Source organism: Pteropus alecto, unplaced genomic scaffold (genome assembly GCF_000325575.1).
Source record: "Pteropus alecto unplaced genomic scaffold, ASM32557v1 scaffold48, whole genome shotgun sequence".
Classification (NCBI taxonomy): Eukaryota; Metazoa; Chordata; class Mammalia; order Chiroptera; family Pteropodidae; genus Pteropus; species Pteropus alecto.
This window is the reverse complement of record NW_006442110.1, coordinates 3,616,793-3,637,674: the sequence shown is the minus strand read 5'-3', so window position 1 is coordinate 3,637,674 and position 20,882 is coordinate 3,616,793. Positions and strand designations below refer to the sequence as shown.

General features: G+C 34.5%; 1 protein-coding gene across 1 annotated transcript in view; it reads left to right on the top strand.

Moving 5' to 3' along the window:
- Positions 1-20,882, top strand: part of CNTNAP2 (contactin associated protein like 2) — a 1,631,342-nt gene that overhangs the window by 753,300 nt on the left and 857,160 nt on the right. The window contains exons 6-8 of the mRNA XM_025039033.1: positions 1,781-1,965; positions 8,379-8,522; positions 11,586-11,850. Coding sequence (XP_024894801.1) covers positions 1,781-1,965; positions 8,379-8,522; positions 11,586-11,850 — 594 coding nt within the window. The remainder of the gene's footprint in view (positions 1-1,780; positions 1,966-8,378; positions 8,523-11,585; positions 11,851-20,882) is intronic.

Below are 20,882 nucleotides of genomic sequence, written 5' to 3'. Positions count from 1 at the left end.
CAAAAGAGGTATCTGCTGTGTTGAATTCACTTAGAATGTCACATAAGAAAATCAAAAAGACAGGTTACTATTTGGCCACATAGAAGTTATTATTGATTTACTCTCAGTGGAATAATATATATGTAATATGAAAAAAAAAAGTCTGCAAGGAAATAGACCACACTTTTTAATGGTGGGGATGAGTGGTTAATTTTTATATATTAATTCTTCATAATATTCTCTACTCAATATTGAACACATATTTGTTACTGGTGAGGAAAAGAGCCCTAAATAATTTTTGAAACTAGGTTCAATAGGAGGTAAGAAGGAGAGAAGGAGGTAAACCAGAAAACGTAAATTCTTTATAAAAAAGCATACACACACTTGCACACGCACATATACACTCAGAGCAATTGGATTATTTCTAAAAAAATTTAGTTTTTCAAACCTTTCTCCTTTTTTTTGAAAAGTGAAACATAGTCAGTTTCAAAAGTCACGTTGTTTTACAAAGGTGTAATATTACATTACTGTTCTGAAACAAGTAACTGATCGTATGACCTCACAAAAAAATCATTACCATTTCACTGGAAAATACCTATCTTACAGATTTTTATTGACTGACTAGCACTATGACAGCCATGGAAATGGTCACTCATTCATCGTCACTCTTTCATGCCATTACCTAAATATCAGGCATATGTAGCTGTGCTTAGCCTTCTAGTCTGAATATTTAAATAAAACTAAGTGTAGCCTTTCACTCACTCAGATTTACTTTCTTCCCCGCCCCCACATACATACACAGTTATGATCACACATCCACATCTTGATTTCATCAACAAATGGAAAGAAAATTTGATCTAGGAAACTCATAAAAAATGTCAGGTAAAAGCATCATTAACATCTTAAATGTGCAGGGAAAAGGAAATAATTTAATTGTTTAGTCAATCATATGTTTTTCTTATTTATGCTGAAATGATATATTTGTATAGCATTTATTTTTGCCTGACTATGAAAAGCAATCCTTCATTAGACAAAATACAAAATGATATACAATATATAGACAGCACCCAGAGATGACCTTAGTAAACATTTTGGATTCTCACAGCCTTTTACTCTTATTTATAGTCTTATTGCTGTGGAGAACTCATTTCAGAACTAGATTAATGCTACACGTATACTTCTGCAGGTTTCTAAAGTAGAACTTAGGTAAATTTTCCATACCATTAAATATTACACTGTACTTAAGATAATGGCATTTGGAGTCAGAGATAACTAAAAATTGTCATACTGTGTTTTCTTGACCAAAAAATAATACCAACGACAATAAAAGATTAACAGGTAACATTTAACGACTGTTCACTATATGCCAGGAGGTGTATTAAATTCTAAATCCTTTGCATTGACTATGCCATAATCCCCATGGCAACCTTGTAAAGCAGGTATTATTTCCACCCCCCTTTTTGCATATGAAGAAACAGAGGCCTAGAGAAGTTGTCAACTTACTTAGGATCACAGAGCAAGTGATGGTGGAGCCAGCATCAGAACCCAGAGCCCAGGGGACACCGACTTTTTAAGGAACCTACCAGTTTTTTAATAGCTCATTAGTTTTAAGGGAGCAGACTGTTTTCATCTTGAGTAGCTTTTACGTCCTTTGAACATAAAACTTTTTAAGGGTAGTTACACGCTGGATTTCCCATGGCAACTTCAGTAGACAGAGCGTCAGCCCATAGTGCTGTAAATAAAAGGCTTAGTACACAGCCGTGGTGTCATCACTTGTTTCTTTTCCACTTCCATGACTCAGGAAGCAACCAGCTTGGCCCCATATATGGCCACACATCTGTGATGATGGGAAGTCTGCTGGATGACCACCACTGGCACTCTGTGGTCATTGAGCGCCAGGGCCGGAGCATTAATCTCACCCTGGACAGGAGCATGCAGCACTTCCGCACCAACGGCGAGTTCGACTACCTGGACCTGGACTATGAGGTGAACCTGAGCACATGTGAACTGTGCTAAACGCTGAGTGGCTGCCTCAGTCTCCTGCTTGTATTGTTGTTAATTATGTGCCTTCCTACACCATTTTCATTCTGTTCTCCAAGGAAAAATTAACTTACGACTTCAAAACCAAATTTATTAATATGTCATTTTATTCATTTCTGAATTTTTAATAATAAATTTTTGAAATATTTTAAAGATCTTAGTAAGAAAATAACAGTTTGAAGAAAGGGACCATTTATCATGATATCAAGACCATTTAACAAGTCCAGAATAAATTTAAGTCGTAATCTTTCCATTGGTAATTAGTTATAATATTAACTACCTGTTCTTATTAATGTACAGTGTATATACATAGGGTTGCCTCATATTTATTACAAAATATTGAATAAGAAAGCCTGAGTTCTCATTTATATTAAGCCATTTATAAATTTATGACCAAAGATGGTTCTTTTGACAAGTTCTATTTTTTCAGATATAATTGTCATAAAAGAGATAAAGTAAAATATAGAATATTTTAAAGAAATTTTCTGTAAATGGGCATTTTTTACCTTCCAGGTGATCAAAGATTTAGAAATTATCAATGATCATATTGGTCCAGCAAAAACTACATATTCTCATAATATACTGGGAGGCATATCAGGTTTTTTAATAAATTATATGGAGAGCGCTTCAATCTAAAAATGTCCATAAAAATGTTAATCATAATTAGGAATAAGAGTTCTTTGAGAAGATATTTATCACAGAATAATATATACTAAGAGAAGGGATAACTAAATGAACAAGAAGAGCATAGCAGTAAAATAACAGGGTGAAATATTACTTAGCCAGAGGTTTCCACACTTTCTTAATACATGGAACCCTTGATGTATTATTAATTTTCCACAGCTGTCCTAGACCATTCTGTAATAATTAGAACCAAACAACTTAATAAATGTTTATGCCATGACAGCTAGTAGCCATTTGAAAAAATACACATAAAAGAAGAGATGGTTTTATTTTATTCTTAAAATAACAGTAGTTATTTAATAATGAGATGTGTGCACCTCCATTGAACAACATCTCAGATGTTGGAATCAGATCTGACACTGCTATCCTCATTTTCTGTCCCACTTTACTTTCATTTGACACTGTTTTTTTTTTTTCGAAATTCACAAAGACAGGACATCATCAAAAGCAATGGAGCAGGATCTTGGAATGGTGAACTAACTCAAGCTAGTGTTAAACACAGTGTCCAAAAGATACCAAGTATTACTGTGTTCCTTTTTAAAATGTAAAGTATACCTTTTTGAGTTTGTTGTGCCACCTCAGTGTTCCTTGGCTCCCAGTATTGAAATTGTAGATACTTCCATATACATACACGTATATTATCAATATCTATATCTATCTATACATATATATGTGTGTGTGTGTGTGTGTGTGTGTGTGTGTGTGTGTGTGTGTTTTAGGAATGTGGAATATACTCACCATAAAATACTAAGTGAAAAGGGATTTATGACTGTTTTCTATTTTGTTTATATGTTTAAATAGTTTCTAAATTTTCTGTAATAGGTATATATTACATATATTCCTAAATAGGAATTTATTTGTTTTTAACATTTTATTTTTTTAATTTTCCCCCTCCTCCCTCCCTTCTGGTAACCACTAGTCCATTGTCCATGTCCGTGAATCTCTGTTTGTTTGTCTTGTTCATTTATTGCTTTTAGGTTTATATCCCACATATGTGCTGTCATGTGATTTTCAACCTTTTCTGTCTGGCTTATTTCGCTTAGTATGATTATCTCAAGGTTCATCCATGGTGTTGCAAATGGCAGTATTTCATCTTTTCTTATGACTGAGTAATAATATTCCATTGTGTATATGTACCACAGTGTCTTTAGCCAGTCATCTATCGTAGGACTCTTTGGTTGTTTCCATGTTCTGGCCACCGTGAATAATGCTGCTGTGAACATTGGTGTGAAAATATCCTTTCGAATATGAGTTTTCAAGTCTTTAGGGTAAATACTCAGTAGAGGGATTGCTGGATCATATGGTAGATCAATTCTTTGTTTTTGAGGAACCTCCATACCGCTTTCCATAGTGGCCGCACCAATTTATATTCCCACCAGCAGTGTACGAGGGTTCCTATTTCTCCACATCCTCTCCAACATTTGTTATTACTTGTCTTGTTGATTATAGCCATTCTAACAGGTGTGAGATGGTATCTCATTGTGGTTTTGATTTGCCCTAAATAGGAATTTAGAATAGAATATGCTATATAAATGCTGGTATACATACTTTATTAACATTAAAAAAATTGTTATCAGGAAATAATTACCCCTCCAAAAAAGATTTATTTTAAGCAAAAATGATTGCCAAAAAGGAAAGAATGTGAAAATCCCAGAAATTTCTGTCTTCTCTAAATTAATATTATTCTTGGCTTATGTGACTTATTTCCCACTTTATGAGAGAACTTAAAGATGAATTATTCATTCTGCATTAATAAACTTTGAAGTATCAGAGAAGAGGTGAGAAATCCTCGAACATTAGCAGTGGGCAAACACAATTCCAGTTTTCAAAGAATAGAATTGAAAATGTAGAGTCATAGGCCCCACTGCGTTTGCGATGACATGTCTGTGAATATTCATGCACACAGAACCCTTTCCATCCAGGGTCAGCAGTTCATGGACACTTCGAAGCCCATCTGTATACAATACCATGTTTGAGAACCTCATCTGTAGACCACACTGCCTGGGACATTTCTGTTAGAGAAAGACACTAGGAAGAAATGTCAATTCACTGAGAAAGAATCAACTTATTTCTCTTTATAGTACTGCTGATTATATATTACTTTCCTCCAGGATACTGCAGTTATTGGCATGAACTGCAATGAAAGTGGTTGGGCTTCCTTTATGTGTGTACATGTTTATCTTCATACGAAGGGCCTCACTTTGCTTACTCGTTTAAAGTAAGTTAGAGACTCTGCTAGAGTCTGTCTCACTGTTTTTGCACTTATCTCCTTGACTCATCCACACAGTAAATACACACAAACCTTAAAAGGAGCCAGTTATGAATAATAAAAGACACTCCCGTCACTCAGGAAATCCAAGGATTTTAGGAGCTCTGTGCCAGAAACTGGGGACAAAGACCAAATATATTTATTACACTACACCAATATACAGTATTTCTATCATAGGGACATAATAACTGTAAATAACTTTAAGGGCATACATGATAGTAAAATGTAGAGATGAGTTCTGAGTAGTTACTAATTTTCTGTTTAATAAAATTTGTTTAATTTAAAGCTTATATAATTTGATTTTTAACAATGGCTCTGTTTAACAATCAGTTCTCATGAGCCAGTATGACCAGGATTCTGCACGCCACTGCTGGCAGTAAATAAAGAACACCTATTACCATTTCTGCAGATGTATATCATGAAAGAAACAACAGAAACAAATTTGCTTCTTTGACCTGATGTGAGAATGTTTTGTGGAAGAAGGGCTTGGGTTTACCAGTTCACCTCACTCACCTCTCTGTAGCCCAGTTACACCACAGAGAGAGCCGATCACCATTTGCCATCAGGCCGGGGCTACGTGGTGACCAGAGAAGAGTGCAGTGATACGAAGGTGCACTTGGCTTCATTCTTTTATTTCTTAGCCAATGAAATTATAGGGCAGGACAGTAGACTAGTGTTTGGCGGGGCTTCTCTCTTCTCTTCAGCTAAATTCCAGGGCGCATTCACTTCGGATAGTATCCCTTGCCTTTGCCATACAGCTCAGCTCAGAAACTGGAGGATTGGACCCCTTTGTCCACTGTAGGACCTGGCAAGAATTGTAGAGAGAAACTGGTTAAGATTTTGGAGAGAATCAACTGCATGACCTCAAACTGGAGTGAAAAACCTGGGTTTGAGTCCCTTTTTGCCCCTTACTGGTTGTGTGACAGTGGAAAAATCATATCCCCCCTTCTTTAAAATGAATATAATAGCACATTTCTTACAGGGGTATGTAAGGAGGCAACAGGAAGTAATAGAAGTTACTATACATATGTGTGTGTATCAGTTGCAATTAATTAGACTGCATATAACAAGCTCATGTTTATTCTCTTTCATATAAAAAGAACCCCTAGGCAGGTAACTCTGCGCTCAAATTACAGCATCATGGTCATCAAGATCCTGGTCTGCTTTTCTCTTGCTGCTACTCCATTTTCACTGCAGATTGTGCTAAGATAGCTACTTCCATTCCACCTTGCGTTGCAGCCAGTGGGAAGGAAGAGAGAGTGAAAGAGGTTGTCCTCTTCCCTCGCCTTTAATTATATTTTTTGGAGTCACACACAGCTCTTTCATTTAAATCTAATCAGACCAAAAGTTGCTTCAGAGAGGTTGGTAAATGCCATATATTGGCTGGGGAGCAGTGTGCACAGCTGAAAAGCATTCCCCCCGCTAAAGAAGGTAGGAAAAATACTAGAGGTATCTAGTAGTCTTTGCCAAACTTTGTAAACTCTTGGTAGCTAACAAAATAGTTAATGCAGTTATATTTCAGAATCAAGATTGTCATTGAATGACAGTATCATTAATAAGTTGATCATATGAGTCTGATTATTAATCTAGCAACCGCAATATGTTTTTATTATCAGAATAATTATTATAATATTAGAAGTTGTTTTGTGGTCCAGCCACTTCATTTTACTAATGAGAATATGTAATCAGAAAGAAGAGAGCACCTAACATCATATGATTAGTTACATTGGGAACTGGGATTTGAACCCACATCTCTTAATTTAAGGAATCTGGTTAATTGAGCCTGCGATGCTTCACCAGGGCACCTTCCACAAGATAGGACATGTGCCACAGGTTGCTGAAAGCAGAGGAACACAAGGAGCGTTTGAATCATCCTCCTAAAGGAAAATAAAAGTCCCCAAATAAAGAAACTCTGCACACAGAGAAGGAATAAAACAGCACTTAAAATAGTATTTAGTAATATCATTCAAAATATGATGGTGCACATCATTAAACATAGACGGTCTTATTACTGTCAACTGGGAAGAAATGGATAAATAAATGATGGATAGGAAACAACACTCCGCTTAAGTATCAATAATTCTTACCCTTGGTATTAGGTACACTTATATCTACCTAATAAGTCCAGTTCAGTGCCAATTGAAAATATATTTTCAATAATTCCATCATTTGATTACTCTCTAGTATTTCTTTTGTGGTTTCTTAATTCTTCATATATCTTCAGTTTTCCTCTTTTCTTCCTATATATACACTTTCTGGTAAATGATATACATCTAACCATTATTTTTTTTATTTTAAGTGAAATCTTTGGTTATTTTTCTATTTTGTCTCATAAACCATGTTAGTTTGTGCTTTTCCCCTAAAACTAATTAAGAATTTAAAATGCCATGACACTAAATAACAAAATAACTTTCTAATGGCCTCTTAGAACTCAAAGACCTTTGCCTTATGTTTTAAATACAAAGTCTTGACATTTAAAACTATCTTAACTATTGCTTCATTTTCAAAACTTTGTAAGAAAAATTAATCATAACTTTGATAATTAAAACATATAACATCTAGATTATGTATCTTGATAGTACAGCTATGATTAGTAGATTCATTTACTAATTCATTATTAGCAGTAGTTGTCATTGGCAGTGCATAAATAAGCATAATTTTGTATTGTTTGAAAATATTACAGTACTATAATTTTACTAAAGATTTATAGAAAAATACATACTTTCTTTTTACAGGTGATAATAGAGAAGCACAGGAAGGAGCATCAACTTTATTCCTTAGGATTTAGAAGACCTATAATATCTTTAAGCCTATACTTCTCAAATTATAGCCCCCAAGTTCTAAGATGTTCCTAAGCAATATAGTAATGCAACTTTTTGAATAAATTTCTGTATTCACCATAAGCCTAATGAATTTTTTACTATAGTAAGTCTAAATAGGATAAATACAATATTCTCTGCTTTTGGCTACAGTTTTATCAACTTATATATTAGTGCTGATTATCTCATGATGACTAGAAGCATTTATTGATAGTATGTCTGGGAATGATAAACATAAAAATGTATTTTTAATATTAATAAAATGTTTGCTGTATAAAAATCTTTTAAAATAGTCTCAGAGAATTTATAAAATGCCTTTCAGATAGCAAAAATGCAAGGGATTGTTACTATTTTCTTGTTAAGGTTATAATTGTTAAAATTAATGATACTATTATGCACTTTAATAGCAACATAATTTAATATGTAACAGATTTTGGAGACAGAAAAATATCTGTGTATATTGGTCAAATTAAAGATAACTGACTTTGGCTGTATTATTAGTTTTGTCTAATTTATTGTGAATGTTGTTATTTTTTTTTTAAGTCGAATACAGTTTGAATGTGCATATTTTATCTTTTTTCTTAAAGATAACCTTTGGAGGCATACCTTTCTCTGGTAAGCCGAGTTCCAGCAGTAGAAAGAATTTCAAAGGCTGCATGGAAAGCATTAACTACAATGGCAACAACATAACTGATCTTGCGAGAAGGAAGAAACTGGAGCCCTCAAATGTGGTAAGATTTGTCACCCCCAAAATGTTGGTTCCTAGAAAGATCAAAAAATTTGTGTTTTCTATGGACTGTTGAACAACAACATCATAGCATTTTTCATCATGCTTATGTTGGACTCGACAGTGTAAAACTGACTTTAGAGTTACTAAACGCATAGGTACCAGATAGATTCAGAATAGACACCGTTTTTTGAGTTCAGTTAGCCTGAAACAGGCATCGAGTTTTATTCAAATGCAGCATAGAACTTTAGCGCCAGTGAATCTGGGCTCCCCATGAGATAGGCTTCACCCCAGCAGTTCTGCAGCCCTTAAATTGACAGCATCATGTTTCTAAATGTCTCATCATTTATGGCCCTCTACTTCTTGTTTATGACTTAATTCCATATTTTAAAACTGTGAAAACCAGAAACTTTATTATCTTCACTTCCATATTTCCAAAGAGAATTAATCCAAGTATATTAATAAGTGCACTTTTTTCCAAGGCTCTAAACATACTAAACATTATACCATTAAATAATGATTGATTACCACTGGATGGTGAAAGCTGTGACAGAAGCTCACAGTGGTCTTCTGGCTCTGGCGTGGACATTTCCAGGTTTAACTGTTTCAAGCAGGAGAGCAAAAATCAGAGAATGCTCTAGCACACCTGCCTCTCTATGACACTGCTTAGGATCACGAAAAGGTATCAACTTAAAAATCTAGTGTGTGTATTCCCCGTCATTCTTCAAGAACAGGGTCTACTTCAGCCCAGAACATTGTTTAAGAGAGTCTGGGATTCCAGATCCATACAGTTGAGAGCCACTGGAAGTAGGTAATATAATGAGTGCAGGTATTGTGCTCTAAATGAGTTCTGATGGTCTCATTGCCCCACGTTTATTTGAGCCTAGAGTTTTCATAAAATGAGTGGACAAATGGAAATCCCCTATGAATAAACAGGATTCATTTAGGTTGGGCAATGTAAATTTTTTCTTTAATAATTATTTTTCTAAAAGTTATAAAGTTATACTAAGAGCTAAAAATTTAACTTTGATGAAGTTATTTCATAAAGCATATTGACTATAGAGAAAAATAGTGATAGCTCCATTTATAGGCAGTAGGCACCGTGCTAGGCATGTTACATTTCGTAGGTGGGAAAACTGAGATTTAACCAGGAGAAATAACTTTGCAGGGTAACTGAATATGAATGGCAGACAGACCCCCAAGGTCATGGTCTCCTTCCATACTGTGTTCTTATCTAGAGCAGTATTAATACATATGCTATTTTGAGCATTGTATAGAATGGCACTGGGGTCCTTCTGTTCTCTCAGAAATTGTTGCTTAAAATAGAAAGGTACAGAATCCAAATCATCATAATAGTCTTTCCATTATTTGCAACTTTAAGAAGAGGTAATGTGATATTTCTACCCAAATCTCCCAGTTGGTTCTGAGATGTGTCCATTAGGTACCCAAAACTATGAAGAATTGCTCTATGGAGATTCATTCCAAAATCAACTTTAATGTGAAATGTATTGCAGTCATCTAAATTACTTTCCTAATCTGAACAAGTGGCTTGAAATACAATCTTTGAAACTCCTTGAGAATATGTCAACCAGACTCAACTACTATATCTATCTCAGAACATTGCATCTATAATTGGTGCTGTTTTACTTGAACAGCAAAGGTACTGAGTAAAGCATAAACTACTATATTTCTTAAAATAAAATGAGCAGGCATAGAATATACTTTTAAATAAACATACATATACAGATTAAAATGTTAGGCAGAATAGACCCAAACAGGATGTTTATCAGGTAGCTCTTCAAAGGCAAATATGTAGGAAATTTGCTTTCAAAGATGTCAGGTCCTGATATTTCAGTGAAATCGACTCAGCTCTCATTTTGCAGCCCTCTCCGTGCGCACACCCATTCCCTCGTTACACACTGACTCCAGAGTCAGCACCGTTATTCAGGAGGGACCTTTAATTTTGCCAGGAGACAATCCCCCCAACACAAATGTGTGGTGGTCGTTACAACATCCCAGTTATTATGGATAGGCAGTGTTTTCATCAGTGAAAGTAAGCATTTAAAAATAATCATCTGTGAAGATATAGTAAAAATTTAATTTGAATATAATTCAGAGAGAGCCTGCCTTAAATTTAATGGTTAATGTGCTGAAATGGAAAAACTATGCATCCAGGGATAAGATAAGTGGTATGTAAAAAAAAAATTCGAAGGGCCAGTTGAAAATATCATCATATTATAATCCTCAAAATATAATGGTGGGATAAAAGAGGTTTGGAAGCAAGTGTGAATTTTCAAATCTTTAAAAAGAAAGTACTTAGACCCTGTAATATAAAATTCATTGTATCTGAATGGAGTATGAAAGGGAAGGAGTAGTTTTGCAAATTTTGTTTTCATTTTGTACATTTATGTCACTGTTCCATAATCTTTAATGCATTTTGATTTAAGCACAGTTCACAGGAATTTAAATGGAATTTTGAGTTGAATAACATAATAATCTGATATAATCACAATTATGCTGATGCCAAATATTATATATATTAGGTGTGGTGATAAAACCCAATATTATTGGCCCCATAATATCAGTTTAATAAATTGCAACCAAATGGCCATAGTTCTCACTGAGACCAGATTAATATATTAATGAACACTGGAATAAGCCATCCAGAAGAAGGCAGTGGCATCTCCTCCCTGGCTGATGCATCATCCCTGGGGAGCAGCAGCTGTTCAGTGGTCCAGGGGTCCACACTCAAACTTACAGAGATGTACAGCCCATCCTTGGATCAGCCCATTACATCAGGCTGTCAGGCAGTCAATTCCATGATGGACAGTGCCTGCTACATTCTTCAACTTGATGGCCAACTTCTGTACCTCGTTAGGTACACACACCAAATAGATTCATGCAAACGTATCCAACTACTGAATCCATGCCACACTGCTGCGTGTGAGAGTTTGGCACAGGCTAAAGCTATGTTTTGAAATTTGTAGAACTGTAGCTTGTCTACTATCTTACATGGATGCTGATTTTATTCTGCATGTTCCTCACACATTGCCCTTCTGTTTCACAGGGAAATTTGAGTTTCTCATGTGTGGAGCCCTACACAGTGCCTGTCTTTTTCAATGCTACCAGTTACTTGGAGGTGCCTGGACGGCTGGACCAAGACCTGTTTTCAGTCAGTTTTCAGTTCAGAACTTGGAACCCCAGTGGTCTCCTGCTCTTCAGTCACTTTGCAGATAATTTGGGCAATGTGGAGATTGACCTCACTGAAAGCAAAGTTGCTGTTCATATCAACATCACGCAGACCAAGATGAGCCAAATAGATATTTCCTCAGGTCAGTGAAATCTATTTGATGTTTGCTCCTGTAGCTGCTAATGTGAGTTCCACATGTTTGTTTTGTTTTGTTTTGTTGGTGTTACATGCTGGTGGTTATGTTTAAATTCAGACTTTGGGGATTATCTCTTGGTTGCCCTGAGTGCTAATTGATAATGGAAACTTGGAGCCTTGCTGAGAGGTTACGGAGTGGGCAAGGAGGAAAGTTGGTTGAGACTGTCTTAGAGCACCCAGATCTCCTATTTTATATAAGTGCTAGTTCATTTTTAATAGAGAAATGGATATTTCTCTAGGTGAATATCTTATGTTTAAAAACAAAGTGTTTATTTTGCTAACCTGATAGTATCTGGTATCCTTTGACTTCATGGACATTCAAATATCTTTTACTATTAGTAATGGGATTGTATTAATTTGATTATGGGTTTAAAGGCATATTCAACTGCCTAAGTAATACTTTAAAGCAGTCTTGCTAAATTTATGCAAATTGTCACAGAATAAAAAGACAGACAAACAAGGGTGAATACAAGATATATGTATCAACTAAAGGAAGACCAACTTGGCTAAGTAAGATAATTCTTAAACTTGACATCAGTGGTAGATAAGCTGAGCTGCTTAGGTAATATTGTTGTCATTTGAACAAGTTTAGCAGTTATGGAATATTCTTTGAGTAATATGGTACAAAAAAAGTTGATCTTGCAAAATGAGATGTTCTAAGCAAAGAAAAATTGAGTGTGCTATAGGACTGATAAAGAGTAAAATTTTTACCAAATTCCTCTAGACGGTCCTTGCAATAGTTGTTTTTATTTTGTAAAGGACTAATTAGAAGACAGAGAATATGAATATTCACTGAGCCCCTTGTTCAGATGTACAGAATACTAAGAGAGGAAGTTCATGACAGAGTCCTGGACTGCATGACTGCCGGCTCTGATATCTAAACATTCTCCGTTCACTCGTGATACCATATGCATACCTTCAGCACAGTTTACATCACGTCCTATCATTCATGTCCATCCCATTTCTCCTCTATGCTTGCTGTCAGCTCTTTGAAGGCAGAAGCCATGCCTGTTCTATCTCTAGGATATAAAACAGCACCTATAATGGAAGAGGGGCTCTGGGAATGTTTGTCAAGTTCAACACTATGGCCCTTTGAAATAGTATTCACTAACAGAATATTTCTTGCTGAAGGTTATGTGTCCTTTTGTAAAATAGGCTTTGTGTTTCTATATGGCATGGCTGTGTGGACTTTTACTGAAAGGGATTCAAGGAAGAGATAGTAACCATTCTGGCAGAGATGTTTCTGAAATCAAAAGCTATCGTGAACTTCCTATTTATTTTTTCTGTTTATGCTCTGTTAGTTTTGCTTTTTTTCTGAATGTTTAGTCAAAATGTTTGATCAATCATATTTTATCACTACTTCCAATATAAATTCACTTGGGGAGATTTAGAGCAAATAGAAAATATCTGGAGAGATCAGAATAACACATAAAAAAATACACATGTAAATATTTACCACAGTTAAAAAACTCCTCACTAAATTCTGTTATGATTAATGATTCTTTTCTGATGACTATATAAAAATGTAAGTAGCAAGGCCTCCCTCCTGGTAATCTCTTAACAAACCAACTTTCTGGAACCATTATAATGGAAAGAATAGGATCTTAAACATAGTGATCAATAAACATTTATTAATTTCATGTAGTCTAATATAGGACTCCAGGATACTCTCATCTAATTTAAAATGTGTTTATTAAAAAATAAAGAAGAAAGGAAGCTAATATTTAACAACTAATATACCTTAATAGATCTGCTTAAATATGATAAAATTAGACTTTAGTTATTTGTGTCAATTTAACATAGAATCTGTGCAAATAAAGGGAGACTGATATGAAATCTAAATATTTCTTTAGTCTCGCTCATATATTAACATTGAAAATACCTTAATGTTTTGAATATTTCCTTTTTTTTCTACACTTGTAGTAGAAACTGAGATTGTATCAGATATCATTGCTCAAGTTTGAGAAATTTTAGTAAGGAAATCAATATACATACATTCAAAAAAGTTGTACAATGTACTCATTTAAATTGTTTATTAAAAAATAAGGAAAGAAAGAACAAAGGAATCCAATATGTGACAACTATATTCATTTATTCTACAAATAGAGTCCATAGAAGACAATTTTCATTCGTATTTTAATGCCTTATACTAAATTCAGTTAAACGTATAAGTAATAGTATAAGTAGCAACACTGAGAAAATAATTAATTTAGGAAGATCAGTTAACCCAGGGCACTAATGTTTGCTTTAACAGAGGGAGATAGTTCTATATTATGTCTACTCTATTCTTATCAGCAGTATGAACTTGAAGAATATCAGTCCTTCTTCTTTTTTTGAAATAGCTTGTGAAAGATACAAGGAAAATCTAGAAGAGGAAAATGCCCACTAACAATATTTTGGTGTGTATACACAGAAGTGCGTGTGCACAAGCACACACACTAATTCTGAAGTAGTACGTTCAGATGTCAATATGGCGATACTCAGATACTGTCTATTAATATACAGTTCTAACTTGGTTTTGCTTTTAGTTAATTCTGTGGTCCAGGATGAAAATAATTCAGGTGGCTCAAAACCCTTTTTAGTCTGTCTTGGACATCATTGTTCTTTGGTGATGAATTCAAAATAAATCCTGTAAATTTCGGAATGTTCAATATATCGTTCACTGTCTTTTTGTATATTTCCCTCCAAGTTGTGATTAATTTTCAAGAATATCATTAGTTATTGACAGTGGACTCAACTTGTAAAATTCAAACTCTGAATAACCTTGAATTTACAAAGTGGGTTATCTTTCTATGAAAATATTTTCCAAGTTGCAACACTTGTATAAAACATTTGACTATATTTATTTCTGCATAGAATAATCATTACCGATTGGTGAATACATATTTATGCATTACTTTTAATGTGGAATAAGTGGTAAAAGGACAAAACAGGTACAAGAAAGGTTGAATGGATAACATCTGTTCGCTGTGAGGATAATTTTTATTTCTACTTTTATATTCAGAACCCTAGGGAAGGTGGACCTAGAACTGTGCTTTTAAAATGATTTGGGATTTTTTAAGTTGTTTTTTCCAGCTTTTTTGAGGTATGATTGACAAATTAAAATTATGTATATTTAGGTTGTACAATATTTTTTTAGACTTACTTCATGGTGATTTAGTTTACATAAATATTGTGAAATAATTACCACAATCAAGTTAATTAAGACATTTATCACCTCACCTAGTTACTTGTGTGTGAGGGAAGAGGGGGAGGACACTTAAGATCTTCTCTCTTAGCAAATTTCAAGTATACAATACAGCATTATTAACTATGATCACCATATTGTATGTTAGCATCCCCAGAACTTTTTCCTCTCCTGACTGACAGTGCCATTTGACCAACATCTCCCCATTTCCCCTACCCCCACCCCTGGCAACCACCCTTCTACTCTCTGATTCTATGCATTTGACCTCTTCAGAGTCTGCATATAAATGAGATCACAAGAGTTTTTGTCTTTCTGTATCTGGTTTTTTTCATATAGCGTAATGTCATCTAGGTTCAAATGATTTTAATCAAAACACAGTTTGAAAACGGTTTCTATCACACCCAATAAATACCAAAACAAAGTTTTATGAAATAAAACTTATCTTGCTACTTTAGATGTACTCCCCTATTTTGATGTTTTCTTTTCTGTTTCCATTAAAAAAAATTGCTATGGTCCACGAAATGATTTCATGGCCTAAAAACAACTTGGGATCCACTGACCTACAGATTTATCCTCTCAATTGAAGAGTTGGTATTTTTTAAAGTTTTAGTTGCCTAATGGCATTTACTTTATGACTCTGTATGGGAAAACTAAATATATCTTTCAGGAACAGATTTATATTATTATAATAGTAGTAAGAAGGTATTACATGTGTATTACTGTCTGATATAAAGTCAAAAAAACAAAACAAAACCCTACTACCATTTGAGATAAGGTTTTTTTTGCAAAATGCAAAAAAATTTTAAAGCACTCAATCACAAACAGATGTTTAGAATAATACTCTAAATTTGTGGTCTGCCCTTGTTAATAAGGTCATAAAATGCGATTCAGCATTTATATATAGAAGAAGGAAAGTAATTCTATTAATGAGACCTTTCTCACCTATTAAAAACAATTTTTATTCATGTAAACAAAGCCTTTCAGAACAATCATTCAGAGTTTGCACTGGTTCTAAATCAATTGTTTGCTCAGCTGAAGTATTCAAACTTTCTTGTTTTGTTTCTGTAGACATTGCTTTAATTTTAGAATGACTTTTCAGCAACTGCACTGTGTCAGAAAACTGCACTCAGCAAATATCTTTGTCTCCAAAGATAATCTTTTTGTGGTCTCGTTTTACTTTTGTTTCTTTGTAAACTTAAGTTCTATTTGGGTATGTTAAGGTAAGGTATCTTAGTCCTCTCAGGCCACTGTAGTAAAATGCCATAGACTGGGTGGCTTATAAATAATACACGTTTATTTCTCATAGTTCTGGGGGCCAGAAGCCCAAGATCAGGGTGCTGCTAGCTAGCGTGGTCAGACTTTGCTGAAGGCTGTTCTCCAGGTTGTAGATTGTGGACTTGTGGCTGTGTCCTCACATGATAGAAGGGACTGGGGAGCTCTGTGGAGTCTCTTTTATAAAAGCAGTAATCCCATTCAGGAAAGCTCCACCCTCGTGCCCAGTAACCTCCCACAGGCTCCACCTCCTAACACCATCACACCAGGCATTAGGATAGCAACACAGTAGAACCTTGAACAACATGGGCTCTCACTGTGTGGATTTACTTGTATGTGGATTTTATTTTCAGTAAATACTGTAAATGTATTTTCTCTTCTTTATGATTTTTTAAATAATATTTTTTTCTCTAGCTTTATTATAAGAATACAGTATACAATACATATAACATATAAAATATGTTAGTTGACACTTTATGTTATCAGTAAGGCATCCGGTCAGCAGTAGGCTATTAGTAGTTAACTCTGGGGAAGTCAGAAGTTTTATGTTCACTTTTGACTGTGTGTTGTGGAGGTTAGTGTGCCTAAACCCTATATTGCTCAAGGGTCAACAGTACATGAATTTGGGGAGACGGAAACATTTAGACCATAGCAGGAGGAGTAGACGTTTTCTTGGCTTTTTGTTCACTGGGGAACTTGCTGGTAAATACTGGCAAGTTGCTAGTTCAGTCTTGATAAATGCATTTCCCTGGGACTGCTTGTGGTGCTGTCTATTCGAAGCAATTACAATAGCTCTTCTTTCGATTTTATGGATATTTGGAAAGGTAGTTAGCACATTGATATTTGAAAGAATTAAGTCATTCCAATTTCCAAAATTCAGTGATAGCTTGCATCGTGAAGTTTCTTTTTTTTCACATAAGGAAAGAAGGGTCTAGTTTGCAATACGATTCTTTTTATGTTTTAATTGTTTATTGAGAAATGATTTTCAGCTCTGTGATTTCAAACTGCTGATATTATTATAAGACATTTAAAAATAAATTCCCATAACTCAAAAGTTAAATAACGTTTATCTAGGCATTACTTCATATGCTATAAGCAAATTTTTACAATACAGCAAAAGCGATTGGAGAATTTATTTAGTAATACATATTATATTCTTTAATTCAAGTTTAAACCATAAGTAATTAGAAGTCTTAAAAATGTTACTCTCCTTTGATCTTTTAAATTTAAATCATTCTGATTCTACAGAAACAAACGCACAGAAGTATTTGTCACAATATATATAAAATAAAAAAGTAATAGAAAACAAACTAAATATTTTAAATGAAGAGATGATTAAAGAGAGCATCTTTATGTAGAATATTATGTCATGAGAAATTATGTTTTTTAAAGAAAATTTAATACCAGTGAAAAATATAGTAAATAAAAATACCTGTAAAAGTCTGTAAAGAATAATACCTCAGTATTATTATAAATATATAAGTAGAAAATAGTTCAAAATGAAGTAAAAATCTGAGTAATACTAATAATAATCATCTCTAATTGATGGATTATCAGTTCATGATTAACCTCTTTAATATATTTTTCATAATATCGAAATTTACTATAATAAAAACTTATTACTGTTAAAAAACAACAAAAAGGTATACTTTTTATTAAGTGATTAAAGATAGAATGATATTTCTAAAAAGCGGAATGCTTAACAATATTATGGGTGGAAACTTCATAGAGTAAGCTATATCAGCTTAAAAATTCTAGTTTCTTTGCTCTGTTAGAAACATACGTGTAGTAGATTTTTTAAAAGTCTGTTCTAAAAAAATGAGCTCCAGCATAATTTCCTTAATTACATTTGCATAACAAACGGAGCATTTTATATTCTGATGCAGAAATTTGAGGGTTGGATCTATGAGCTTTTATCTGAATATATATATAACTAATTTTGAACAAATTCTTCTGTGTACATGCCTTCTATGTAGTTTTAAACCCTCCCCCCCACCCAGTATAGATCGATAAATTCATATATAAAGGCATTTTCCTTTAAAACTGTTGCTAGCTATCAAAGAATAGGTTTTATTTTTCTTTCTTAATAATGAATTGGTGGATACGAATCTCTTTATTCCCAAATAACATACATATACTTCTACCAAAATAGTAGTTAAAAATTAATTTTTAAATTTCCTTACTTTTTTATAAACTTCTAAATATCCAAGATTTTCAAGGAAAACTCAGAAATTCATCATTTTAATGTGATGAAGGTAAATAAAACACGTCTCTGGATTCTTAGGGGAAGATGGGGCATCAGAAAAGTTGATTCATAGAGCACTGAGCTCGTTTTAATCAGGAATCTACGTTTATACTCGGACAACACCTCTCCTCTCATTTAGTAACAGCCAACGTGAGATGGATGTAGCTCTGCATAGACAGATAAATATAAGTGTAGATAACCTTGGACATTGCTACAACGCAGTTTGCTTATTTTATTCTCCCAAATTCACAGGTAGACTTGCTGTGAGAGCCACATGGTGCCAAATAAAAAGCATCTGAGTGAATAGTATATTGCTCCTGGGTAGCTTCACCTAGCTGACTTTTTATTATATTTCAATTCCTAAAGTAGCTGTACTATCATCATGCAAGCTGAGTGGAAATCTACCTTTAATTATACTTCTGTGCATGATAGTGCATTTTCACATCAATAGAAGCATTATATTCCAACATGAAAGAAAAAAAGAGGCTGGGGGAAAGTTTTGTGATATTAGGTATTGACTTACTCTTTTGAAAGAAAAGGAGACATTTTATTTTATAATCACGCTCTAAGGTACTATACTCACTCTAGTTTCTATAAGGTTTCTGGGCCTTTGTAAATATCCTATGCCTTTTTCAGGGAAGATGAATAAAACATGATTGTGTCTATGTGTGTACAATAATTTTTAAAAATTGCAAGGAGAGGATAAAATTTAGTAAACTTAGGTGAATAAAATGGAGGTAAAAACTCCCAGGAGGGACCAGATGAGGTTCACTGAGAGGCCCATCGTCTTTATCTGTCATATAAGTTTAAGGGCTGAAATTTCTCTGATAGAGTAATTAATAAATTAATTAAGCAATGTAGATTTATATAATAGAGAGATAGTAAGTCACCTGTATTAGGATGTTCCAGAGAAACATAACCAATAGGATGCATATATATAAAGAGAGATTTATTAGAAGGAATGGGCTCACAATTATGGAGGCTGAGAGGTCATAAGATCTGCATTTGGCAAGTGGAAACCTAGGAGAGCCCATGGGGTAGTTCCCCTCCAAGTCTGAAGGCTTGAGAGCCAGGAGAGCTGATGCTGTAAGATCTGGCCTGAAAGCAGGTGGGCTTGAGAATGAAGAAGAGTTGATATTTTAGGTTGAGTCTGAACTTAGGAGATCAGTATTGGGGCTCCAAAGTCAGGCGGAGAGAGGGAATTCTCCTTCCTCTGCCTTTTTGTTCTGTTCTGGCCTTCATATTGGATGAGGCCCACCCACACCAGAGGGATCAATCTGTTTTATTCAATACACTGATTCAAATGTTAATCTCATCCAGAAACACCCTCACATACACGCCCAGAATACTGTTTAACTAAACATCTGGGCACCCTGTGGCCTCATCAAATTGATACATAAAATCAACCATCACATCAACTTTAGACACTTTTGCCATTGAGTATATATAATTTTGTTTTAAATAGTTAAAAAATAAAAAAGAGTGTTGGCGTAGAGCAATCAGAGATTGGTTGCCTGTATAATCAGAAAGAACACAGAGTCAATGGATTGTAAACTTGTCCCCTACCCCCACATCCCCCATTAATCTCAGGATGAGAGTTACCCAGGGTAATGAACTTGACCAGGAAATTCAGACTGTGAGATAGTACTTTTCTCCTTTGATGATTTTAAAGCAATTTGAGCCATCCCACTTATGAAGAATTTAAGAACACTGGGTTATGATAAGGGTTCATGATAATTTGCTGTGGAGATGAGACTCTTGTGAGAGGGATCCCACAGATTCTGATAGAGCTAGTTGGAAACCTGAAATTGACTTGAGATTAGACTAAAGAATGGCTCCTCTGGATGTCCTGCGAGATGTTGACCACACACGTCTTAGTGTCTTTTCTTTGTTCATAAAAGCTCTAGGATTTGGGGGGAGCCACATAACACTCTTTAGAAAGTATTTACTTTTGGTGACCTTGTGTCACAAAGTAGCTATGTAGATGGAGCAATCTTTAATGATAACTTAGTTTTATGATTTATTTTATTCTGACACAGTACCCCAAGCACGGACCCTACGTCTGATAAGGGAATTCCTGCCGTTATTTCTGAGCCCTCATTCTTCTCTCCAGCCACTACTTTCCCCTCCTTACTCCCTGTGAGTTAGTTTTACAAGTCAAGTTCTGCCTAGATCTTTGCTGTAGCACTTACTAACATGTGATGTTTTCTGAAAGATGCAGATAATCTGCCAGTCTTTCTTCTAGTAGTACTTCCAGTGTTTCCACTTTCTGGGA